At 37.0% G+C, this 23,063-nt stretch overlaps 1 protein-coding gene across 1 annotated transcript in view; it reads left to right on the top strand.

Moving 5' to 3' along the window:
• HSD17B4 (hydroxysteroid 17-beta dehydrogenase 4) overlaps positions 1–16,591 on the top strand; it is a 68,413-nt gene extending 51,822 nt beyond the window's left edge. The window contains exons 19-24 of the mRNA XM_064437787.1: positions 165–271; positions 575–661; positions 3,116–3,205; positions 5,171–5,309; positions 14,266–14,393; positions 16,207–16,591. Of these exons, the coding sequence (XP_064293857.1) occupies positions 165–271; positions 575–661; positions 3,116–3,205; positions 5,171–5,309; positions 14,266–14,393; positions 16,207–16,296 (641 nt within the window). The 3' untranslated portion in view covers positions 16,297–16,591. The remainder of the gene's footprint in view (positions 1–164; positions 272–574; positions 662–3,115; positions 3,206–5,170; positions 5,310–14,265; positions 14,394–16,206) is intronic.
• The last annotated feature ends 6,472 nt before the right edge of the window (positions 16,592–23,063 follow it).

Below are 23,063 nucleotides of genomic sequence, written 5' to 3'. Positions count from 1 at the left end.
GAAACAATAAATGGAAATAGACACTTTTTCAGTGATGTAAACTAGGCTAAAAAGGATTAAGAACATTATTGGAAGAAAATACTATGAATAAAATATAGATATTTGTAGAAGCAACATGCATATTCCTCATATTACAAATGCTAAAATGTTACTTTTTGAAATAGGATTTGAGAGGCCTATACTTCACGGACTATGCTCCTTTGGGTTTGCTGCTAAAAACGTCTTGAAGCAGTTTGCAGATAATGATGTGAACAGATTCAAGGCGATCAAGGTCTGTGTGTTCATTCTTTGTAGTTAATTTTCTTGATTTTTCTGGGTTTAGTGGAAATAATAAATTCTTTGGGGGGGAAGAGACTTTTGCAGTGTCTTAACTGCCACAATTGCTTCTAGTTATTGCTACATGCATTTTAATGCCTCTATGTTTACTTAAATATTTAGGCTTTCTACATTGCAGGTTGACTTATTTTTGGTTTTTTTTTCTCATTTCAGTGGAGTCTATGCTTTTAAGCTTTGCACGTACATATGACAGATCTGCTCACACACCCTCCCTTTTTTCTTTTTTTTTTTTTATTAGGTTCGCTTTGCAAAACCAGTCTTTCCAGGGGAAACTTTACAAACAGAAATGTGGAAGGAAGGAAATAGAATCCATTTCCAGACCAAGGTCAGAACACACTCACCATTGTGGCCTTTAGAAATGATGTGTTGGTTACAAGGCTGGGGCATGGAAGCAAAAAAAGTGGCTCATCAAGCACACCATTGAAGAAGGTTTTGTAAAGAAATTAAGTGAATAGAATGAATTATTTTTACTTATGGTGTCACTAAGATTCCAGTGAAAATACCATTTATACTCATAGAACATAATATGCTCCTTATATTAAATAATATGAGAACTCATTTCATTGTATTGCATTTTCTATGTTTGTCCACTGTGGAAGAGCAAAAAGCAGTAATTCTCAGGTCAGCATAGTCTGTACTTGTTTTCTGCAGCTAATCATAACCTTGTGTATGCAAGTTTTTTTAACATTCGTTTATCTTGAATCAATTCCTGATAGTTTATACATGTAAACTTCTATAAATCTGAGTTAAACTTAAACTGCATCACATGGAACAACTTAAAAGTGTAATTTTCATAGCAGTTGGACATAGTTACTACAGTGAAACAGAGTTTACAGTTTTATAAATTCAGTTTTTGCATTATTCTATTTTCTTTGGCATCGTTAGCATTTTGTGTGGGTATCCTGTAATTCTCTCCTACTCTTGGTAGGATACTTACTGGAAGCTAAGGGTAATATACTCCATGTAGACACAAAAAGTAAATTCTCATTGCTTCTGTTGTAGCATCCTGTGATCATGTCACTTTCTTAAAACTATGATTCACTACTGGTATTAGTCAATATGTGTGACTGACATATTTGTCAATATGCAGATGCAACTTATATTGCTTTGGCTGGCCCAAGTTTTGTAACCCCATCTCTGTAAAAATGTAGCCAACTGTTGACTAGTGAGTACAGCAGCAGTGATAGTTGCAGCTGCAGGGAGGACTGGGCAGGGAAAATCAAATGAGGAAACGAGGAGAGTCATCGTAAGGGCGTAAGATTGCTGTTCTCACAGGGACACATCTTTATGGAATAAATGTTGACTGAAGGAGGTAAATTTTGCTTGCAGACCTGATGGGTGTTAGCAGCTATAGAATTTCAGAATAACAACAACATCAAGGCTGGTATGTAAAACTCTCCATCTCTGGTTACAAATATGTAAGCAGGATGGTTTGGTGCCTCAAATGAGCTTTGCATATTACTGTACTAGAGGTGGTGTAGCTGTATTTAAAAGGTACTACCACCCAGTCCTGACAGAATTTCTAGACTTCAGGTATTTACTTTTGAGGGTTTGCACGTACAGTGTAAATTAACAGAATATCATTATATGCTTCCAAGCCCTTTGGAATTTGTGAACAGAGTGGGATGTTCTGTTGTGTTTAAAGGCTGGACTTGTCATTATGCTTGGTTTAGTCATTGCTATTATGTAGAATTTTGGGGGATTTTGTTACAGGTCTTTTTTCCACAAATGTGGTGTAACTTACTTTGGAGAAAAATGAAAATGTTTAATGGGATTATGGAAAACCACCTTGTTTCAGCAGTTAACAAATTGTGCAGAATTCTGTTTTTTATTACATGTTGGATTAGTCTAAAGTAAAGCCATCTTTGCACTGCTAATAAACTCTGGTTAAATCAAACTAAAAGTAGACATATACTTCGATGTGCTGGTTTAAATCCATCTTCAGCATTGTCTGAAGTGCAGTGGCAGCAGGTGAAAAGCTCTTAGGCACTATTTGAATAATTGTCATTTTGTGGTCTTTCTGTATTAATTTCCCCTGAGCAATAAGATAGGCTGTGATAGTGGGTATCCCTCTGCCTTGGCTATTTATCATATATCTCTACATGCATTGTCAGTGAATCATTTTGCAATCTTCTGTTTGCTGCCATAGGTCAGAATGGTTTTTCAGACCACTTAAAAAGATAATGCCAGAATGAAACCAAATCTCTTCTCTGACTTAACTATTTCAAAAAATTAAAACTGAGGGGCATTCAGGTATTTTTCATCTTTCTTCTTGTAATCTTTCTGGTTTTACAATACTTAAAAAATTTTTCCTAGTGCAAGTTACAGTGTAAGGCATATGGAGATAGTGAAACTGTCTAGATGAACTCTTTTGACCACTGCACATCTACCACAAGCAAAAACATTTTAGAACACTATATTTCTCAGAACTGTTCATGAAGTAACATTAACAGTAAGTTACAAGACTGGATGTAAATTTTCAGATAAATAAGGTTTTCCTACTGTTTTGTGAACAAAAAAACAGCGATATATAGGTATAATTCTTTAAAAATCAAGTAATTATATCATTTTAAGATCTGTTTGCAAAGCATGGTATACCAACTTGCCTCAAGACTACAGTGCATTTATGGGGTGGTTTTTTTCACTCTGGAACTTTTATCTTTTCTCTTTTCTTAATCTCTGATTTTGAAATGTAAGGAAGACTCTTTGGTTCCCCTTCTGTTGTGATTTTTGTGTGAATATGTTACCTCTTTAATGAAATTTTTTTCCCCCACCGCAGGTCAAAGAGACTGGAGAAGTTGCTATTGCAGGGGGCTATGTGGATATAGTACCAGCCTTGGATAAGTCTTCTGCTTCAGAGTCTCCAAAGGTAGGGGGAAGCAACAGAAATCTTAACTTGCAAAGCAGCATAGTTAGGCTTTATTTTTGTACAAAACACATGTAAAAATACTTAGATCACTTACAAGTCTTATTTGCAGTACTTAGATGAGTATATGAATTAAGATATGTGAACACACACATTTTGTTTAAGGTACAGAGGTTCATGGATCTATTTCAGGGGAAAACTACAGATGTTTTAAGATACACAGGATGGCTGATGAATTTTGAAGTTCTCGATGCCAGCTGAACTGCCAGAATAAGCATTGCGCTGTATGTTACAAAACAAGTGAGGCATACACCAGTGAGGGCCACAAGTTTTGAGCACTTCATGAACTTAAGAAATTAGTCCCTATAATTTGGGGCTGTAGCTGTAAAATAAGCATTTTGTTTTTATCTTGTGGATGTTACAGGCCTCAAACTCAATGTAAAATGTCAACTTATTCACACACACAGTGTGTGACCTTTCTCAATTTTTTCAGAGACACATGGGGAGAGTGGCAGGAAAGCATTAGAAGAATGGAACAAATGAAAATGAGATCGTGTACTCATAGAAAAGAACAGTTATGCCATCTAATCATTTTGAAAGGAGGCTTTAATGGCTGTTTATGCATGTGGTTAGGCCTAACACATGATATGCACTTTGTATTATATGTATTTTAAAAAATTCTCTGCATGCATGCATTAAGCCTTGGGTACTGGACTTGCCACAAAAGATGGAATTGTACATGCAATGCTGAGGATGTTTTGAGTTCTTAATGTGGTCCAAAAGACACGGGTGCGCAGTGCATTACCTTAATAAACTACATCTTTTTCCCCATTGATTCCTGCCTGTAAAGGATGAAACTTTAAAGCATTAAAGTTTATGAAGTATGGAGATAGTGGCATTCATATAAAGCTTGTGATATATTTCTGGAACCTGTTTCTTTTTGCTAGCTTTGTTTAGTCGTCGGGCATTCTGAACTCTTGCCAAATCTGCATTTGAAGTTCAAGCACATAAACATTAGAACTTTTCAGTGGAATAATTGTAGAGATTTTTTTTTAACATGGGCAGAACAGGGGTTTTTCTTTAAGCTTACTATGAAAATTAAAGTGCTTTGGCAGAATTTTGCTGACAGAGGTAGACCTCCACCAAGGGAAACTAGCCTGAGTGAGTGAAGATTGGCAAATTTAGATGTCATCAGGAACTCTTATGTAACGGAAAACGTGACGCTTAATTAAAGAGGTGATGAAATAGCAGCATGAGGAGTATTGCGTTCTGGTGTACAGGTAGGTACAGCAGAACAACTAAAGCTATGAAAGCTTCTTTGCTCTAATTCCAGCTATGTGAAAAATGTCACCGGCACAGCTTCTTAAAGAGTAGCATTTTATCCAGTACAAATATTTGTTAAAGAAAGACAATGAAAGGCTTGCAAAATACTACTTTTGAAAAAGTTGAAAATGTAAATGTAGCTAATCCCCCTCTTAAATGATAAACACGTTGTATCTATGCTGGAGTTGACTGTGTTCATAGTACAGTATGTTTTGAACATCCTTCATGTCAAGTTAAAGTAATGTGCTGGTAAAAATACATTTGTGGTCTAAAAACTAACATGCCATTCACCATGGAAAAAGTTGCAATGATTACCCTCCAAAGGGAATAAAGGGCAATTTAGAAGCCCTTAAAACCTTCATTATAAAACATATCTTAAATCGTAGTGATAAATGACAAAAACTGCAAAAGCAAGATTTGAAATAATTCTCAAGGAGGAGCCCATGAAGCATTTTCTGCTTGAATGTACTCTTTAATGGTGACAGTTGCTAGAGGTGATTATTTGTGGTGGAAGAAATCTCAATTGCATGTAATAATTCTGCAGTGGAGACCTTCCTGGACACAGTACTTGAACTAATACACATATTTAGTAGTTTTTTAATGGAGTATCAATTTTCAGTTCTTCATACTCACTCTTTTTTTAAGACTGCAGGGCTGCAGTGTGAGCTTGTGTTTGAAGAAATTGCTCGTCGTCTAAAAGAGTCTGGAAATGAGCTGGTAAAGAAAGTAAATGCCATATTCCAGTGGGACATCACTAAAGATGGAAAAACAGTAATACAGTGGAGTAAGTTGTAGCTTTTATATAGTGTCCTAATACATTTTTTTAAATGAAGTGAGATTAATTATACTTATTCTAGTTAAACTGAGATCTTGGAAATAAGCATAAGGTAGTAGATGAATATTCACTGGGACCTAAATATATGAATGCATACTGAATGCACAAGTGACAAGGAAGTCAGGTGAAGTTCTATAATGGCAGTTACTAACCTTTCTAGGAACATACTAATGTAACTTGCTTATTTAGATGTAGGCATAGGCAATCCATCCTCTAGAACTTTAGTGCATTTTTATTTACCTTTTTCAGAATGGGTCACCACTGCACTCATAAGAGCAGGCTAAATTAATCTGCTAGGAGATGTGTGTTACAGTAATTAGTCTGCTGGTGATGTACACGCAAACTAATCTAAAACAAATAAGTATTTATTTCTACTGCATTGTTACAGTCACTTCAGTGAAAATATAGCCCAGTTTGTTTCCATTCAGATTTTTTAAGATCAAGGTTTAATGAAGTTGTAATGATTCTTAACCATCCTTTAAGCATGGGAATGGGTTGATGAAGAAAGGCTAAAGCTTGTAATAGCAGTGGGTCAGACAGGAAGTGTTTCCTGGTAAAGTGGATTATATCAGTATATGAAATGGTCTGACAAGGGCAAAACTACTGCCTCAGAAAACTTATTGTGTTCAGTTTCTACGGACACGTATTGGAAAAAGCAGTCTAATTTTAGTAATTGGATATATTTCATCGTCTTTGGAATCATTCCATTTTTTCGGTGATGTGTCCTTAATGGTGTATTACTAGACCGTAAAGTTTTTCCAAAAGGGTAAACCATAAACCATACAAACCAAAGGTTTGTAACTTCCAGGCATTTGCTTTTCTGTGGAGAAATGCAAGTCTTGGGGTCAAGTCTGTCACTTAGACTGCTTCATTTTGATTCATCTCAATGGTTGGATCGAGTCAGAACAGTTTTGGGGGAGATACAGAAGAGGTGGGCTGCCCTTTACAGCTGAGGGGAGACTGACATGTTGGTAGGTCAGATCAGGTCTGCAATGTGCTTTGTCCCATGGACTGTGACTCTTTTTAAGTATTGTTGAGTCTGCAATGTCTGTTCTCAGTAAATGGATACTGTGTTTAAGAAGCTGCTCTTCCTTTTACAGAGAGGTTTAGAAACCTGTAATTTCACTATCTCTTTCCCCAATGTTAACGAGCAGAGGTTTGGAGTAGCAAGACTGCTGTTAAGTTTCAGGGAAAATATCGTATGTAGGTCGATCGAGATAGTTCTGTTCTACCTGTATTGCCTTCGAAGCAATTTTTGAGGGATAAGGGGTGATTTCCACTTGAATAGCAGTTAATCAATATATTGAATATACTTGTGTAGATTTTGCAGGCTGAGTACCTATACATCATAATGAGAGAGTGGTAAATACTGCATAATTCAGCTCAGAAGATCTGTCTTAAAAGTCATTACTGCTCTTAATCATTCCTGCTGTCTGCAGATTTCCACTTTTATATTCAGTAATTGAAATGATGGCCATGCTTAGAACCTGGACAGCAGGCTTATGAAGTCTTTCCTTACATTTTTAGAACATCTATTAGAAGTGCATAGATTAAACTCCAAAACGCTTAAAGTGGACAAGAAACTATCTTCAAGATGATTTATCATTGTCTTTAATTTTGGAACTGCTTTGTTTGTCACCTAAATTCAGTATTATGTATGTTCAAAGAATGGAGGGACAAATCAATGGAAGAAAAATCTGATGAGGAGTGTTCAAGACATGAACAAAATTTCTCACTCAGGAATACCTTAAGCTGCAAACTGCTGAATGCAGAACAGGCATATTTAAAGATTTAGGCCTGAGCAGTGGCTTTACCTGCCTCATAAGGCATGTCTCATAAGTCTGATAAGACCGTGTTTCAGTAGAGGGGAAACAGGTGGATGTTTTTGCCATTGTATCCAGAGAGAGAGAGAGTACTCCTGCTTTGAGCAGATCAGGAGTCAGCCTTTTCTGTTTTACAAACAAAGCTTGTGTTCTTCTGTTTCCTACTGAAGCAATAAGAGAAAAGTAGTGCCTTCTTCAAACACTGATTTCCCTATGTAAAAGGAATTAAATAGACATAATTCTTCTTTGTCGTGTTCCCTCTGCTTCTGTTGCAATAAAAAATATCTGTACTTTTATAGAAATTTGGACTTACTTAAAGCTCCCAGTGGGATGGAGGGTGGAGGAGGTAATCTAATATTTTAAACATTTCCTGTTGCTGACTACTGTTAGGAGCTTAAATGAAACATTTCCAAAATCTTGGAAAAGTTACTGCAAATTTTTGTAAAGTGTGGTCAGTTCCTTCAAGCTTAGGTGTCAAAATACTGGCTAGTGTTTATGAATTATTGTAGTCTCTATGGTGTAGTAAATATGTAAGGCTGAATGTAAATATCTAGGTGACGAGAAGGGCATCTGTAGAAAATGTTGCCTGCTTTTCTCATCAGGAATATTTGTATGTGAGTATTCCCATTTTGTATCACTTTTTCAAATAATTTTCTGTGTCATCTGATGGTTTTCTGGATATTTTTGTGTGTCTGAAATTTCAAGCAGATGAAGAACGAAGAAAGCAGGATTTGGTTAATATCAAGAAAAAAATAATTAAAATTAATTTTTTATTAATAATTTAAATATTAAATTGTAATATTAAAATAGTTATGTAAAATCCCTGGCAGAGTCTTATCAGTTGTGATAACTCTCACAGTTTGTCCTTCTGTGGATTGATAGCACACAATGACACACAATGACACAATTCTGGTCATTAAAAAAACCCCAAACAAACACAGCACAAAAAAAGACCTTTCAGGGGCAAGCACTCAAGATTTGTAAGTAATAGCAAGTTTAATTCCTTTTGCTCGTTTGCATATGTTATTATTCAGTATTCAAGAGCATTATCATGTATTATCTATTCTACCAGATGCTACCATAATTCATTTTGCATGGTGAATGTGGAGGAGAGTAGGAAGACAGCTTTCTTCCAGTTAAGATATTGTTGATAACCCAAAAGATTTCTGACAGATTTTTGTATGGTCATCACAAGACTTTTGTAATGCACATGAACCACGACAGCCGGTTTAGAATATGTAACAGTGACAGTTCCATTTGCTGACTTGAATGCTTGACTTTTCTGTTGTCAATGGAATGGAAGCTTCTGTACATAATTAGAAATTTTAGCCTTTGATAAATTATTTTTTTACTTTAAAAGCAGAAGGTGATAGTAAGATGTTACTTTTGCAATAGCTTGAGTTTAATTTGGTGTCACTATTTTGACTCGTTTCAAACCTGCTTCAGATTTTAACGATAGTCAACTCTGTCAGTAGAGTTGCACTTCTTTACACTACATTTAAATTTGGCCCACTGATTATTAGTTGATCTTCTGTGTACAATAATTTTAAATTGGTTTTGTAAATGTTATGCCGTTAGATAATAACAATCTTGAATTATCTTTCTCTTGAAGTAAAATTGCTATTTTGAGAGCTAGATTCCCTAAAGTACATAGCTACAATAAAACAGAGGAAAATATGACATTAAAATTAATTCAGAATTTGGTTCCTTTGGATAAATATTGCATATTCCTTCAATGTATGGCCAAAATTCTTGACATGTTATCACTGAAACAACTGAAATGTGAGGAGGTGGATTATTTGGGTGTGGAGGGGAGTGTGTTGTTTTAAGCCTTGAGTTGATGCTGTTTGTTTCATTATCTCTTTTTAGGCCTCTCTTTCTAAGGGCCTCCCAGGCCTTTACAGGCAGTGGTTGTGGTTCTCTGGGGCCACCTGCTAGGCCTCTGTCCCTTACTAAATTTGTTACATAGTTGTGCTGGTTGTCTTTTAATTTTTTCACTTGTCACTTTTGCACAACTTTGTGCTGTAGTGAAAACTGTAGCAATTGACAGCACTAGAAACAATCTGTGCCCCACAGCTCATTGCTGTCTTACTCAATGATTGTAGCTCCAGCATCTTCTGCTAATGTCCTTGAGCCTCTTAAGGTCTGGGAGGAGGCTGGGGTGGAAGCAAATGCAAGAAAGCAGCAGTATTAAGAACCGCTGTGAAATTTATTCTCATGTACACAGTTGTCCTGGTGTTTTCCAGACTTTCAGGAATCAAAAGTTTGTTGTTTTTTTTTTAATTATTTATATTAACTTTTAGTGTTTTGTTTTAACTGCAACGTAAACCTTTTGATCTCTGTTCTCTGCAATAAGCCACAATTTTTGTTTATTACTTTAAATGAAGTGTGATTTGTGAATTGGGTTTAGCTTTCGTTATTACAGAGACACTTCTTGATGGTAACACTGATACTAGTAACACTAGTCTGTGTAATTAGTGATGACCTTTACTTTTATGTAGTTCTCTGTGGATGATGTGAAGCCATGGGGGGTATAGAACCATTGACCTTGCACTCAGGATCTGAAATTTTGCACAGCTCATTCGCCATCTAAACAATGTTCAACTGCAGCCACTGACAACTGGTCTTAATTAGTAGTATTTCTTTATAGAAGCAAGCTGTTCTAATTTAAGAGGATGCTGAAAATCCTTTTAAGAAGATAAAGCAATACAGATTTTGGAAGTATCAAAACTTAAGGAATAAGCTTAGCAGTAGTGGAGCTATCTTTTCTAATTTTGTAACAAAACTCTTAATTGAGACACCCCCCCCACACCCCCCCCACACCCCCCAGCTTTGACTTCTCCAGTTGGCTTCACTACCTAAAGCATGTTTTTTGCTCTCTCCTGCATATTTATTACTGTACAACAATTGCCTTTGTTTTCAATGGCTATAAAATATTTATCTTTTTTTTAGAGTTAAGCTACTTCATTTCAACTTCTTTTTCCATAGAGAAAAGACATTGCCATTGAGATTTGTTAGCTGATAGTTAATCGCTCTCTAGAACAGTACTCTGAAGAGTTTACCCATCTGTTGCTTTTCATCATGCATCTGAAGGCGCTGCTGAAGGCAGAAGATACTTCTGTTCCTTTCCAGTTCTCAGAAAAATAAATCTTTGTTAGGAAAACTGGGGAGAAATCATTACGTGAATTTGACTGTGAACATCTGACAAATTACAGCGAAACTGCTTAATAATTTATGACGTGATATAACTTCAGGCAATGAAGAGTGGGTGACACTTTGTTTCATTTGCATTGAGGATGAGTCTTACATTACAGTTACTTACCCTCTGTAAAGCACAATAAAACCCATACCAAAACAAATAAAAAAGTCTGACCCCTTGATATTTCTCTGGTAAAGCAAAACCTGTGCCCCAAATCTTAGATTTTCAGGCTATTTGGCTACCTACTGTAGAATGTCAATGTCTGATGTTTTAGCCCGTATGTGTATAACATTTTTGACCTTTTTATTATGTCTCTGATAACAGTGTCTTATGGACAATAATAATTTATAGATATTTAATTACTGTAATATAACACGTATACAAGTAAAAACAAAAAATTGAAGGATAACTACTGTTTAATCCACTGAAACTGCTTGATTCTGCTTTTCTGCCAGGTGTGTAATACTAAAATTTTACATATTTAAGAAGTTACTTGATTTTTAAAAGGGACTTCAGCTTTAAGTTTCATTTGTGTTGCTACACACAGTATTGAGTACCACCACACCAGTGTTTCCAACTTCTGTTCTTGTATGAAGCGGATCAGCGATGTGAATGGCTAGAAGAGCTGTTACTATAGCAGCCACAGAGCTGCTGTTCTCAGGAACAAAGAACACCGGAGATACCTTTAAGCTACTCACGTGTTACTGGCAGCAGTGGAGCTGCAGTAGCTGTGTGCAAGGTAGGTGCCTGGCAGCCGCCCAGGTCACCAGCCACCTGAGCACTGACACAGCTACACCAGTACCAAGTCATTACCAAGCTGGCTGCTGCAGTTGTAGTGCAGCGTGCAAGCTGCGGTGACAAGACAGTGGCTATAACCATAGAGACATGTATCGGGGAGATATGTGTGGAAGACATACAGGAGACTTGGATCAAGACTGTTTCCTGCTACAGCAGGCAGCTGTGTTATATAGCTTTATCTCATATAGTTGTATTTTACAAGGAGGTACCATGTCTGATCATTTTGGAAGGCTAGAATTTTTCTGCTCTGATGACTGGAATCTGTTCTGGTATTCGGCTCATTTCTTTCATTGCTAGTTTATATCCATTTGTCCATGTGCCAGTGCTGTAGTTTAGTCTCAGCTGTCATCTGAATACCCTAGGCTAGGTGTACACCAGGAGGCAAGAAAAATGATTGTATATGTTTCTAATACTTTTTTTTTTTTTCCCCTGCAAAAAAATGGGTGAGCAAGTTTTTGGGGTAGTTTTCCATTCTCTGTAAGGAGGGGGAGTTCCTTTCCCTCTTTAAAATACCAACAAATGATATATTTTGGATCACTCATTCTCCAGTGTGATTCACCAGAATTTACCCATTAGGGCTTACGTATTAAATTTCAGTATTTCATTTTCTCATGCTAGTTTCTTTGGAGTTTTGGGTGGCTTTTTTTTTTTTACTGCTTTCATTAGACATGTCATAACTCTTTCATGATAAAGCTTAAAAGAAGGGGTGGGTCAGGTAACTGTAGAAGGTCCTTCACATTTTGGTGAAAAAGACAGTATTTTTTTGTCACAGAGCTCTTCTCTTTTGTGGCTGCTCTGTTCTTTTTTCTCTTTTTTTTCCTCAGCAAAAATTGTAGCACCCTTTAAATAGAATAAAGAGAAATGGAAATGGTATTTTCATATTTTTGGGAAAAGAACATGCTATTAGATTGAGCCTTTTTTTTTTTTTTTTTTCTTAAGGATTTCTAATAAGTTTTAACTTGAGATGGGTTAAGGATTGGATGTGATTAAATGTAAGTTTTGCCTACGGTGTCACGATTATGCAATGTTTACAGGCATATCTGTGCTTTGAGAGATTACAGTTACAGATGTGGATTGATAAGCGATGCTCTTGAGACTTAGATAGGAAATTGAGAAGGAGAACAGGGATTGTAACAATGTTAAGTATGTACTCTATCCAGATGAAAATCTTAGGAGTTGTTAGAACTTGCCTGAGTCACTACGACTTTTTAATTCTAACTCTTTGCTGTCTAAACTTTACACTGCTGAGACTCATGGATGAGTATTACCAACAAGATCTATCAAAACTGCTTTTCTAGCCAGTGCTTAGAGAAGGAGAAGAGTGTCTGCTGCGTCCTGGGAGATGTTACATCAAGCTTTCAGCATCTGGGTTCCCTTCTGAAGGGTAGCAACAGCCAAAGTCATTAATGCATGCAAAGTGAAACACAAGAAGAGAATCATGCTCTTTAGGTTTCTGAGGTCCAGAAGTAATTTAAAATAATTAAGAACTACAATCCTAGAAAACCATGTGTGTGTTTTGTGAATTTATATGTGGGGCTTGCTGACCACTGCTTTTTGGCTCAAGGGGAGCTCGCTTTGGCTACATTGGTATGGCTCGTAATATTGCTAGCATTTGAGCAGAGGTATATTTTAAAAGCACATTGACAATTAAGTTTGGTTAACTTAGTCTGAGGAGCCCGTAACCACTGTGAAACTTGCATTCCATGATTCAATAGAATTTTTTGTTTTTTAAATAATAGTCTGTGCCTGCATAACCTGCAGGAGCAATGTTTAAAGGCTGGCTTACAATGTTAGACTGTGTGGTAACCATTTTGGATCAAAATAATGTTACACAGCTCCTACCCACAAACATAGAAAGTATAGATTGTTCCTCTGGTGCTCAGTAATTTTTTTTTCTTTCTTATCCTTTTATTGCGTCAAGTTAGTGATGTCCATTAAACCTGCTCCTGACATAATAATTTCCCTTAAAATCAAGTGGATAATAATAATGTCACTTCTCACTGAGCATCATTGTATACTTCATTCCCCTTCTAGTTTTGTTATAACTGGATAAATATTACTTAAAACAGACTTCTGAAAATGAAAGACTTAACTCGGACAAAAGCTATTCCCAGTCTGTATAGTTCATCTTAGCCCTTCAGAAAAATTATTTGGAAAAAAATACACGACATAGTTTATACAGAAATAAGTATCCCTGGTTAGGCTAGTGTCTTAAAATTTGTCAACTAAGAGAAACCAACTCACAGTATTACCGTTGGTCAGGCAGCCATGACTCTGTGATTAGAGATGTCATGTCCTTGCAGGAACATGCCTTTGAATCATATTTTGGTTTGTGCTTGAAAAGCTGTGGGGGGATGAAGAGGAAAAGGTGCAAAGGGAAAGATTGGGAATTTGAAAAATCTGCCAAATCATTCACAGAGCACATCCTGTCAAAACATTCTTCTAATATTCTTCTAAACAAATGGCACAACATGTGACAGTGTTAGCCCTGTGATAGATTATTTTAGCAGGTCATTTGGTGTGGGAAAAGAACACACTGAAGTTTCAGGCACTTTGAGGAATTTTTGGCTTTCCAGAAGAAAAAGACAGATAGTTGGCAAGGCTTTAAATGCTCTTTGCGTGAAGCAGAACAGGCTATATTGCCTGTGGGGCAGAACAGGAAAAATGCAGCACCATGTTTGAACACCACCACATTTGCTTTCTCTGAATATAGGGTGCTGTTTTAAAACATTAGAGTGTAGTTACTAACTTTAACATTTTTGCAGTAATTGCACTAATTAATATCTTGTGAATCTTAAGTGTTGTTTAAAAATTATTTTTGCCACCTATGCAAGGATTTTCAAATGGCAGTCCTTGCTGTAAAACCCGGCCCCCTTAGTACAGGAATAATTTTTTTCTATTCTAATCTCAATTTCTGTCATTAAAGAAGAAGAACAATGAAAATGCTTTTATTTTCTAAGAGGCTCTTAGTTCAAGATTTATGTTTAGACCAGATGCTTCATAATAATAGATAAGGAGAGTAGTGTTGTTTAGACTGAATTTTATTTTTTTTCTAAATAAAGCTATCTTTGCTGCTTCTTCTCAGCAATTGACCTAAAGAATGGCTCTGGAGCAGTGTATCAAGGACCTGCAAGAAGTTCTGCTGATACCATCTTCATTCTCTCAGACGAGGATTTCATGGATGTGGTACAAAAAAAGATCAATCCCCAAAAGGTAAAACCTGTGCATCAGACATACTCAGTTACATGGGACATATTATTTACCTTAAATCAAGCTCTGGTTTGTGACTGTTTGCATTCCAAAATCTGCAACAGTGGATGTTTTGACAGTGCAAACCAGAGTCAGCATAAGTCATTATCTTATGCTGAATTAGTCAGAAGATATGATGAGGAATTTATGCCGTCTTTATCATCTCGAGACAAAGATACCTCAAATGACATAAAGCCTGGAAGTACAAAGTTGTTCATTTGTTTCCTGGCACTTCGCAATATATGATTTGCAAGGTGAGGGTTTGTCAGTTTGATCAGGGTGTTTTGACTGGTCATGTTACAGGAAGTGGTATTTGTTGCAGTGTTCCAATTTACTGCTACTACTACAGAAGAGAGAAATCTTGGACAATACATGCATGCAGATCCATTGAAACTGGTCAAAATATACCCATACTAGGTAGATTTAAAGGGAAAGAAAGATTTAATAAAGGTGTGTGATTTGGGTCTGCACTTTTAGCTTCTTAAAACTACTAATTTTACTGATTAAAATGGCTTGTGTAAAAGTAAATTAAACTGTCTCAAATTTAATATGTCAGCTTACAGATTAAAGCTTGAGCAAATGAAAACTTTAATTAAGCTCATCATATATCAAACAGTTCCTTTTCTTTGATCCTAAGCAGAAGTTGTTGGAGACTTTGATTGTAAAATTGGAGACTAATGATGATGGCAAATGTTTGTTGTAAGTCCTACATACCACATGAGTAAAATCCTTTGTGACCCTTGGTATACAGCAGGCATAAAGCATAAACAAACAAGATGTTGATGTGTAATCTTCAAAATGCTAAAGAACAGCAACTGCAATTCAGGAACGTTATCTGTTCTTAGGCATTAGTTTTTCCTTTGAGTTTCTGTGAAGTTTTTAATCTAAAGAAGCTCAAAGCATCTATTCAAATTCTTTTCTGCTGGCTCTCTCTATTCCTTATTTGAATGTATTTCAAGTTAATGGAACTATGCAAAAGCATGCTGTTTCAGAACTTTCAAAGACCTTTCAAATTGCAAAGCCACAGCGAAGCAAAACTAGTTTTGAAAGAATACTGAACTAGATTGAAACAGGGTATACAGCCCTTTGAAGTAGGGACAATAAAAATGTAATATACCAGCATTTCAGTGAAAATATTGGTTGATCTATGATTCTGCAAATGCAATGAAGTCTTGTTTAGTTCCTGTTTATTGTAATATGCTACGTATAAAGCCAGTGCATTTCTTTGCAGTATGTGTGTATGTATACTATGCAAGTTCTTGTTTGGATTTGTTATGAATTTGAGCGAGTAGCTGACCTTTTCCTTAAGCCTTTAATTTTTGTTAAATGGCCTTTTCAATACATTTTCTCGATTCATATAAAGTTACATGGGTATCTATAGCATAGGGAAGTGATGACTAGGAGCTTTATTTTTGTGTCCTGGTGAAGTTTTGCCATCAGTTTCTCTGGAAAAGTTTGTCTTATACCAGGAGTCCTCTGTGCTATACGTAGAGGAGAAATGGAGGCCACTGCAGTTGCTTTCTATTTATTTTTTTTTCCCCTGAGTCATAGACTTGGCCCTGCCTGCACTCTAGACAGAAAACTGTGATTCTGAATGCTGTTAAAATCGAACTTGGATGGTTTTCTGTTAATAGCCAATGGGCATTGCACACTGAATGCTTTCTCCTAGCACTAAACAACCACACTTATCCTTGGCTTCTTGTTTGGTTCTGGCAACTCCTAGGATTGTGGGTAAACAGTTGAATACGTTTTTTTTCCCCTCCTCTGCTTTTTGTAGGCATTCTTTTCTGGTAAACTAAAAATGAAGGGGAACGTCATGCTGAGCCAGAAATTGGAAATGATCCTGAAAGATTATGCCAAACTCTGAACTGCTTGATGATCTACCACAGCAGTGAAGAATTTCAGAAGATAGAAACTTCATTTAGTTCAGAACCAATGACTGAAATATTTGCAGGCTACTTAACATCAATGTTCTGATTCATTATACTTCTAATATGCAAGCTGTTTTAATTGCTGTAGACAGAATATTATTAAATGAATGTAGAGAATCATACTTTTCTCATTGCACACCTTTAAATAAAATGTATGTAGATCTTAGAGATGCGTATATTTCTATATTAATTCTGAAGAAAATTAAACCAATACACCTCTTTGATATCTCCTTTTGTGTGTCTGTCAGTTTTCATTTATATCACCTTTGATAGACTGTCTAATTTCTATGAATATAGCTGGTTTATTATTAAAACTAACATTTTTTGTCTTAAGTTCTCATGATCCCATTAATACAACTGGAAGATGGAAGTCAGTTGCATTTATTTACATCTTGTCATTATGGTTTTTTTTTTTTGTACAAGAAAAAACTCTTGAGCTTTAGCTCTGCCCACCTGATTTAGACAGTCATTTTTATATAAGGTACTCTAATAAATTACATAGAAAGTGGAAAGCATTCATTCTTTAGGGGAAGCTTTTTCATCTGAGAGGTATTACACTGCACTAAAGGCTGTCACTGTAGCCAGATTGTTCTTCGTGATTCATTCTTATGAGGGCCAGCATCATGGCAGCAGGGAAAGATATAAGAATGAATTAATTGTTTTGTACCTATGAGCAGAACTGAGATAGCAGGTGTGGCTGTATGTTCTCCTGAAGAAAGTATGCTGTTAATCACTGATTGTCACATGAACACCTGGAAATTTTATTTCATCAATATGACCAATATTTTGTGTGCGTAGTATCTGTTTTTTTCTCATTCAGACTTGTTCTATGTTGATACCTCTTCAAGAATTCAGGCCGTCTAAGGCTTGTCTCCTTAGTCAGAATGACTGAATCATTTTGCTTTTTCTTAGTTCGATGGTTTAACCCTAGCCAGCAACTCAGCCCCACCCAGATGCTTGCTCACTCCCCACCCCTCAGTGGGATCGGGGAGAGAATCAGAAGGGTAAAAGTGAGAAAACTCCTGGGCTGAGATAAAGACAGTTTAAGAGGTAAAGCAAAACCACACAGACACGCAAAGCAAAACAAGGAATTCATTCACTGCTTCCCATGGGCAGGCAGGTGTTCAGCGTCTCCAGGAAAGCAGGGCTCTATCATGTGTAACAGTGACTTGGGAAAACAAACGCCATCCCTCCAAAGGTCCCCTCACTTCCTCCTTCCCCCAGCGTTATATGCTGAGCATGACGTCATATGGTGTGGGATATCCCTTGGGTCAGTTGGGGTCAGCTGTCTCAGCCGTGTCCTCTCCCAGCTTCTTGTGCACCCGGCAGAGCATGGGAGGCTGAAAAGTCCTTGGCTAGTGTAAGCACTTCTTAGTAACAACTAAGTCATCTCCACATTATCACCACTGTTTCCAGCACAAATCCAAAACATAACCCCATACTGCTCTACCATGAAGAAAATTAACTCTGTCCCAGCCAAAACCAGCACACTTAAGAGGATGGATTCTTTTTTTGTCCCAAAAGTGAGAGGTACATCACCGCCCTTACTGTGTCAGTAGATTAACCATTAAAGAGCCTTTTGGGGCTGAAGACGAGTTTGACAGTTTGAGGATAAATTGTACATGTTGTGATACTGAGTCAAATTGTCCACAAATTTATTTCTTCATAGCTGTACTATCAGCCAATATGAAACTGAAGTATCTCACATAAATTATATCATGAATAGATGGGAAACAGAATAAGTGTGATGTTCTCTAACTCAAAGATGCCATCCAGTAGAAATGATTGAAGAAAAGTCCAGATGTTTAATTTCTTCATCTGCTTTGTGGCCTGAATAGCCATTATTAATGATTGTGGCATGTTGGTTTCATCTCTACCCTGATGTATTTATCTTCAGAATGTTCTACTTGGCTAATGCTAACTAGTAGCTAAACCCATTATTGTTGAAGATAAGGCCGCTATGCTGAATATGTATCTGAAGTGATTTGGGGGGTTTGATTTTTGTTTTCATCCTAGCATGTGAAAGCCTTCTGTTCATGGTTGCTAGATTTTAAGAGTAGTATTCTCAGAAACAAGCAATAAAACCAATTATCTTTAAGGGAATCCATGCAAGGAAATGTTAGCTAGTTTGGCAGGTCGTCATTTCAGTCTGAATGATTCTCAGCTGCTTTCATCTAGAATGGTGTCATTCAGTTTCGGGGGCTCATGTTTCAAACCTGTCCCTACCTCTTCCATCCGGAGTGGTTTTGGGGAACTTCCTTGCCATCCAGGAGCAATGGTACCAGTATAGTGTTACATCCATTTCCATACAGGAACTAGAGGTGTGCAATAGCAACACACTGCATTTTTTTTTTTTCAGGGTAGCTGTTTCTTTGAATGTTTTTCCTTTGCTAGGAATAAATGCCATTACCTTGGATTGCAAAGCCCCACTTGTTTGCCAAATATCTCAAATAGCTCTTTCGTGATATTGCTAAATTCTCTAGCAAATAAGGACATTTTTATAAGCATCTTAGCAGTAAAATTCTTAACAGTGCATATACTCTGTTTAATGTAGAGGAGAGTAGGATTGCCTGCTGTTTATTGCAATATGTGCTTTATAGTGTTTTGATTAATTCTGTATACACGTAAATAAGGTGCTGTCTGGACATCAGGCTGTAGTAGTTGGAGGTAGGAATTCAGTTGTTTGTCTGTCTGGAATAATTGAGTTAGTGCTAAACGTGGTGTGAATTGGTGTGATTTTTAATCATGGCACAGTATTATTTTATTTCTCTTTTTCCTTCTCCTTACATTCATTGCAGTCTTCCTGCTGGCTTGCAATTATGTCCATCCTCCAAAAAGTAAATTGCAGTTCCACTGACGTATGTCCTCTTGAGTCATTTATGGGTCCTATAATTAAAGCAGGAGAGCAGTAAAAACGGATGGGGAAAGTTATATAAGCTTTCTGTCTATTAGTATTGGCTTCGGAGAAGCCTGTGCTGAATGTTATGCTTTCTAGTCACTGGAATTGTTCTTAATTAGTTTATTTCAGAGGAGTTCAATACACCTTCCAGCTGTCATCAATAATTACAGATAACAGCTCTTTAAATGTTGACAAGTGCATTCATAATCAGAGAATATTAAAATAAGTAAAATGGGGGAGGAGCAGAGGCATAAGAGAGAGGTAAAACTGAGCAACTTCAGACAGAGAAACTTACATGCTGCCTGCTGTCTCCTCTAAGGCTTATTCCCACCTCCCTACAAGCACCACACTCCTAAGGGTTATTTGTATTCTAGTCTGTTGGGCTGTGCTACTTGTAAAAACAACTGTCCTTCATCACTCAAGAGTCACCTTGATAAATTAAAATGCTTTTAAAATGGAACAATTTAGTGGTATAACAAGTAAAGTATTCTAAGATGGATTAAGAAGCATTTTAAAATAGTTTAATGTTCTTTTTTGTTTTAAGTAAGGCTCTTTCCTATAATGCAATATACCCTGATAGAGGTCAGTGTCACTGAAATTATATTTTCCATTACCCACCACAAGCCTTAGGGGCAGAGCAGCATTTGGAAGGTGATGACTTTGTCTTTACATGACATTGCCTCCTTCTAGCGTGAACAAAGATCTGTGTAAGGAAAGTATGAGTCTCATTGCAGTGTTTTCTTTTTGATCATAATCTTTGAAAGGGTGATGGGTGAAAGGAAATACTAATACCTCCCAGTTCCTGCAGTGTTTTTTACTTCTACTTCAGTTGGTGCAGATATTTTTCTACTCGGATGAGAATGAGTTCTCCACAATGATTCATCTGCAGTAAGAAATTCTGTCCTTTAGGCCATCACTGTATCTCCAGCAGACTGGCCTAGACAGCATCAGACATCAGCAGATCTAAAGTCAGTTAGGAAAAATACAGTAGACTATGCATATGGTTGCCTGTATATGACTTCTAGATTACCCTCATGATACAATTCAGACATTTAATCTGTCTAAAAATGAGTTCATTGAACTGGCATGAAAGAATCTTAGATCAGTGGATAGGCTGAGCTCTGTAAGAGGTGGATCTCTGTGTCTCTCACCGAGTGCTATCAAAGTTCCCGTAGTCTGCTAAATTGAATCACGTGTTCTAAGGTCTCTTGTTTCAGCAAGTCAGTGTACTGAATTCGTCATCTTTTTTAACCCATACTTCCTCTTTCCCGTTCTCTACCTGTGCCCTCTCCCATTTTGCGAGTTCCCTTGTGAGGCATGTCAGAAGGAGCACAAGCATAGATTAAGCATAGCAATGTCAGTAGTTCATGAAAACTTGCATTTGGAATGGCAAAGAACAGTCTGTTGTGGCACCTAGATTTTGAGTCTGGATCTTACTCAACCCTGAGTCAGGACAGAAATGAAGCTCCAGAAAAGTATTGCAGTTGGGATTCCAGGACTTCTGTGAACTAAGTAAAAAATAGAATAAGCAGACAGAAGTTTGTTTTCTATCCAAGTTTGTGTTTCTATGTGCAGCCCACTCAAAAAAGCAGATGTTACTATGAATGCTGGAGAAACAGTCACAGTGGACTGCTGAGGTTTGATTGCATCCTCTAGCTTTACCCAAATAATTTCCTGGTCCGGCAGGATAAAGAAGAAAAAGTGTTGGTTGTTTTTTTTTAAAAAAAAAAAAACAAAACACACACACACAAAAAAAAAAACCCACACCACAAAAAACCCCACAGAATGTATTAATTTCATACTAGAGTCTAAGAGTCTACAATCTAGTTAGTACTTCCAATGTTATTAGGACAGCAAGTTCCCATAGAAAACAGAAATTGAATTGCTGCTTGCATCGATCAGCGTGCCTAAGTTAAATCTCAAAGCACTATACAAGTATTTTTCTCTTACATTGCTTTTTTGTGTAATGTTCTTTACTCGTACTAGTTTCTCCATTGAGATGAAGCACATGAGACTCATGAAGCTGCCTGACCTTTTCACGAAGCTGCCTGACCCTTCTGTTTTCTGTTCCCCAGTGTTTCTTTTCTGGTCAAAACTGGTCTGTGCTCTGCATGGTTCAGCCTTCTGCGCTGTGAAGCTCAGCCTGATTTTTATGAACAATGGGCAATGCAGTTCTGGATATCTGCTGTAACCTTATCAGAGCTGGTAACAGCTATGGTGCTGAGAGCATCGTAATCCTGTTAGAAAACGATGATAAAAGGTAGCAGAGGCAGCAAAGTTTCTGACTGAATGTAATATGTGTGGGTTTTTAGGTGTTTCTTCTTTTATAAAGACAAATTGAGGCCACCTGAGGACTATATCAGGGAAAATATGACCTTCCTAGCTCAAAACATATTTTAAATGAATTTTTGATTATTTGGTTCTTCAGGGGTGTTTTTCACATATGTGACCAAGCACAGCAGGGAAAACTATAAATGTAGAAAAGAAAGGGGGTGGGGGGCGAGCCCCACCTGTCATTTTTCATTTTCTGAGGAAAAAAAGAGATTTTAGATGTGAAATACATTCCTTGTCTGGTCTGTGACCCGCATCAGCGATTCAGTTGGGTTAAGCAAATGCTGGTAATGGTCAACAGTGACAAAGCTCCAGTTTGGCTTTAGGAAGTTCTTCTGATAGATGATCTTATTCACATCTTAAATAAAATCAAATGTCTGGTCCCCTGCGATCATTCAAAGTTAGAGTGGGGTTTTTGGGGGTTTTGTTTGTTGTTTGTTTTTTTTTTTAATAGAGATGTGTTTATCTGCATGACTTTTGCAACTTCAAGTTTGGTGATTAATTCCAGGCCACTTAATGAGTCTGCAGTTTCAGTAGTTTTCTTGGTCAGCCTAATATCTGAGGCCAATGTTGTTTATTATCAAAACACCTTATTTTAAAAGGAAATGCCAATTTATGGTCAGAATGTCATGCTTTTATTTACTTTTTCACTATTCCAAAAGGACTGGTGAAACTGCTCTTCAGTGGTCAAGTGCTCTGTTAAACAAGTGCCTGCTTCATGGTGTGAGATCATATGATGGCCTCTTGCTGTTCCCTAGCAGAACTGTGATTAGTGAAAGAATTTCCATGGTTATTTATGGCGGTTCCTGTAAACATTGTAGCCAGTCTTACTAAGCTAGGCTTTGAGAGTCTCCAGCACACAGGTATTTGGGGGAACTTTCTAATGAAGGTCAAGGAGACCTAAGGAAAAAAAACCTTTTTTTTCTTTTTTCCAGTGGCTTAGACACCAGAGGCTGTAATGTGTTTGATACTTAATAGGTCTCATAAAACAGAGCTATCAGGTAGCTCAGAAGATTGTAATAAAATATATACATAAGTGTGCTTCAACTCTTTAGAGCTGTTTGCAAAGCTCCACCTGTAAACGTGTTGCTGTAGCCAGTTAGTAATTTTTTTAAAATGCCTTTGTAATGTCAGAAGTCTTTAAGGAGCTTTAATCGTTACTGAGATTTTGTAGGTAGGGGAAAAATTACATAAAACATTGTTTTCTTGGGCTGATAAAATACTATCTGTAAGTAGACCAAAATTGAGACATTAACCCATACCAAACTGGGGAGAGCAGTACTCTGATGCAGTTTGCTCTTACCAAACAATTCACCCTCAAAAGAGGCCAAAAACGAAAGCAGTGGTGGGGTCTTGGATTTTGAAACCCTGCTGGGTGGTAGGTGCAGGGCCTGTTCTTTACATATAAATTTAACCATCATGAAAGCAGTCTGGCTGTAAACATCTTTACTATTCTCTGTACTACAAGAGTTT

This window comes from Phalacrocorax carbo, chromosome Z, assembly GCF_963921805.1.
Source record: "Phalacrocorax carbo chromosome Z, bPhaCar2.1, whole genome shotgun sequence".
In the NCBI taxonomy this organism is placed as follows: domain Eukaryota; kingdom Metazoa; phylum Chordata; class Aves; order Suliformes; family Phalacrocoracidae; genus Phalacrocorax; species Phalacrocorax carbo.
Note: the sequence above shows the minus strand (reverse complement) of the source record. Positions and strands in the feature narration are given on the sequence as shown.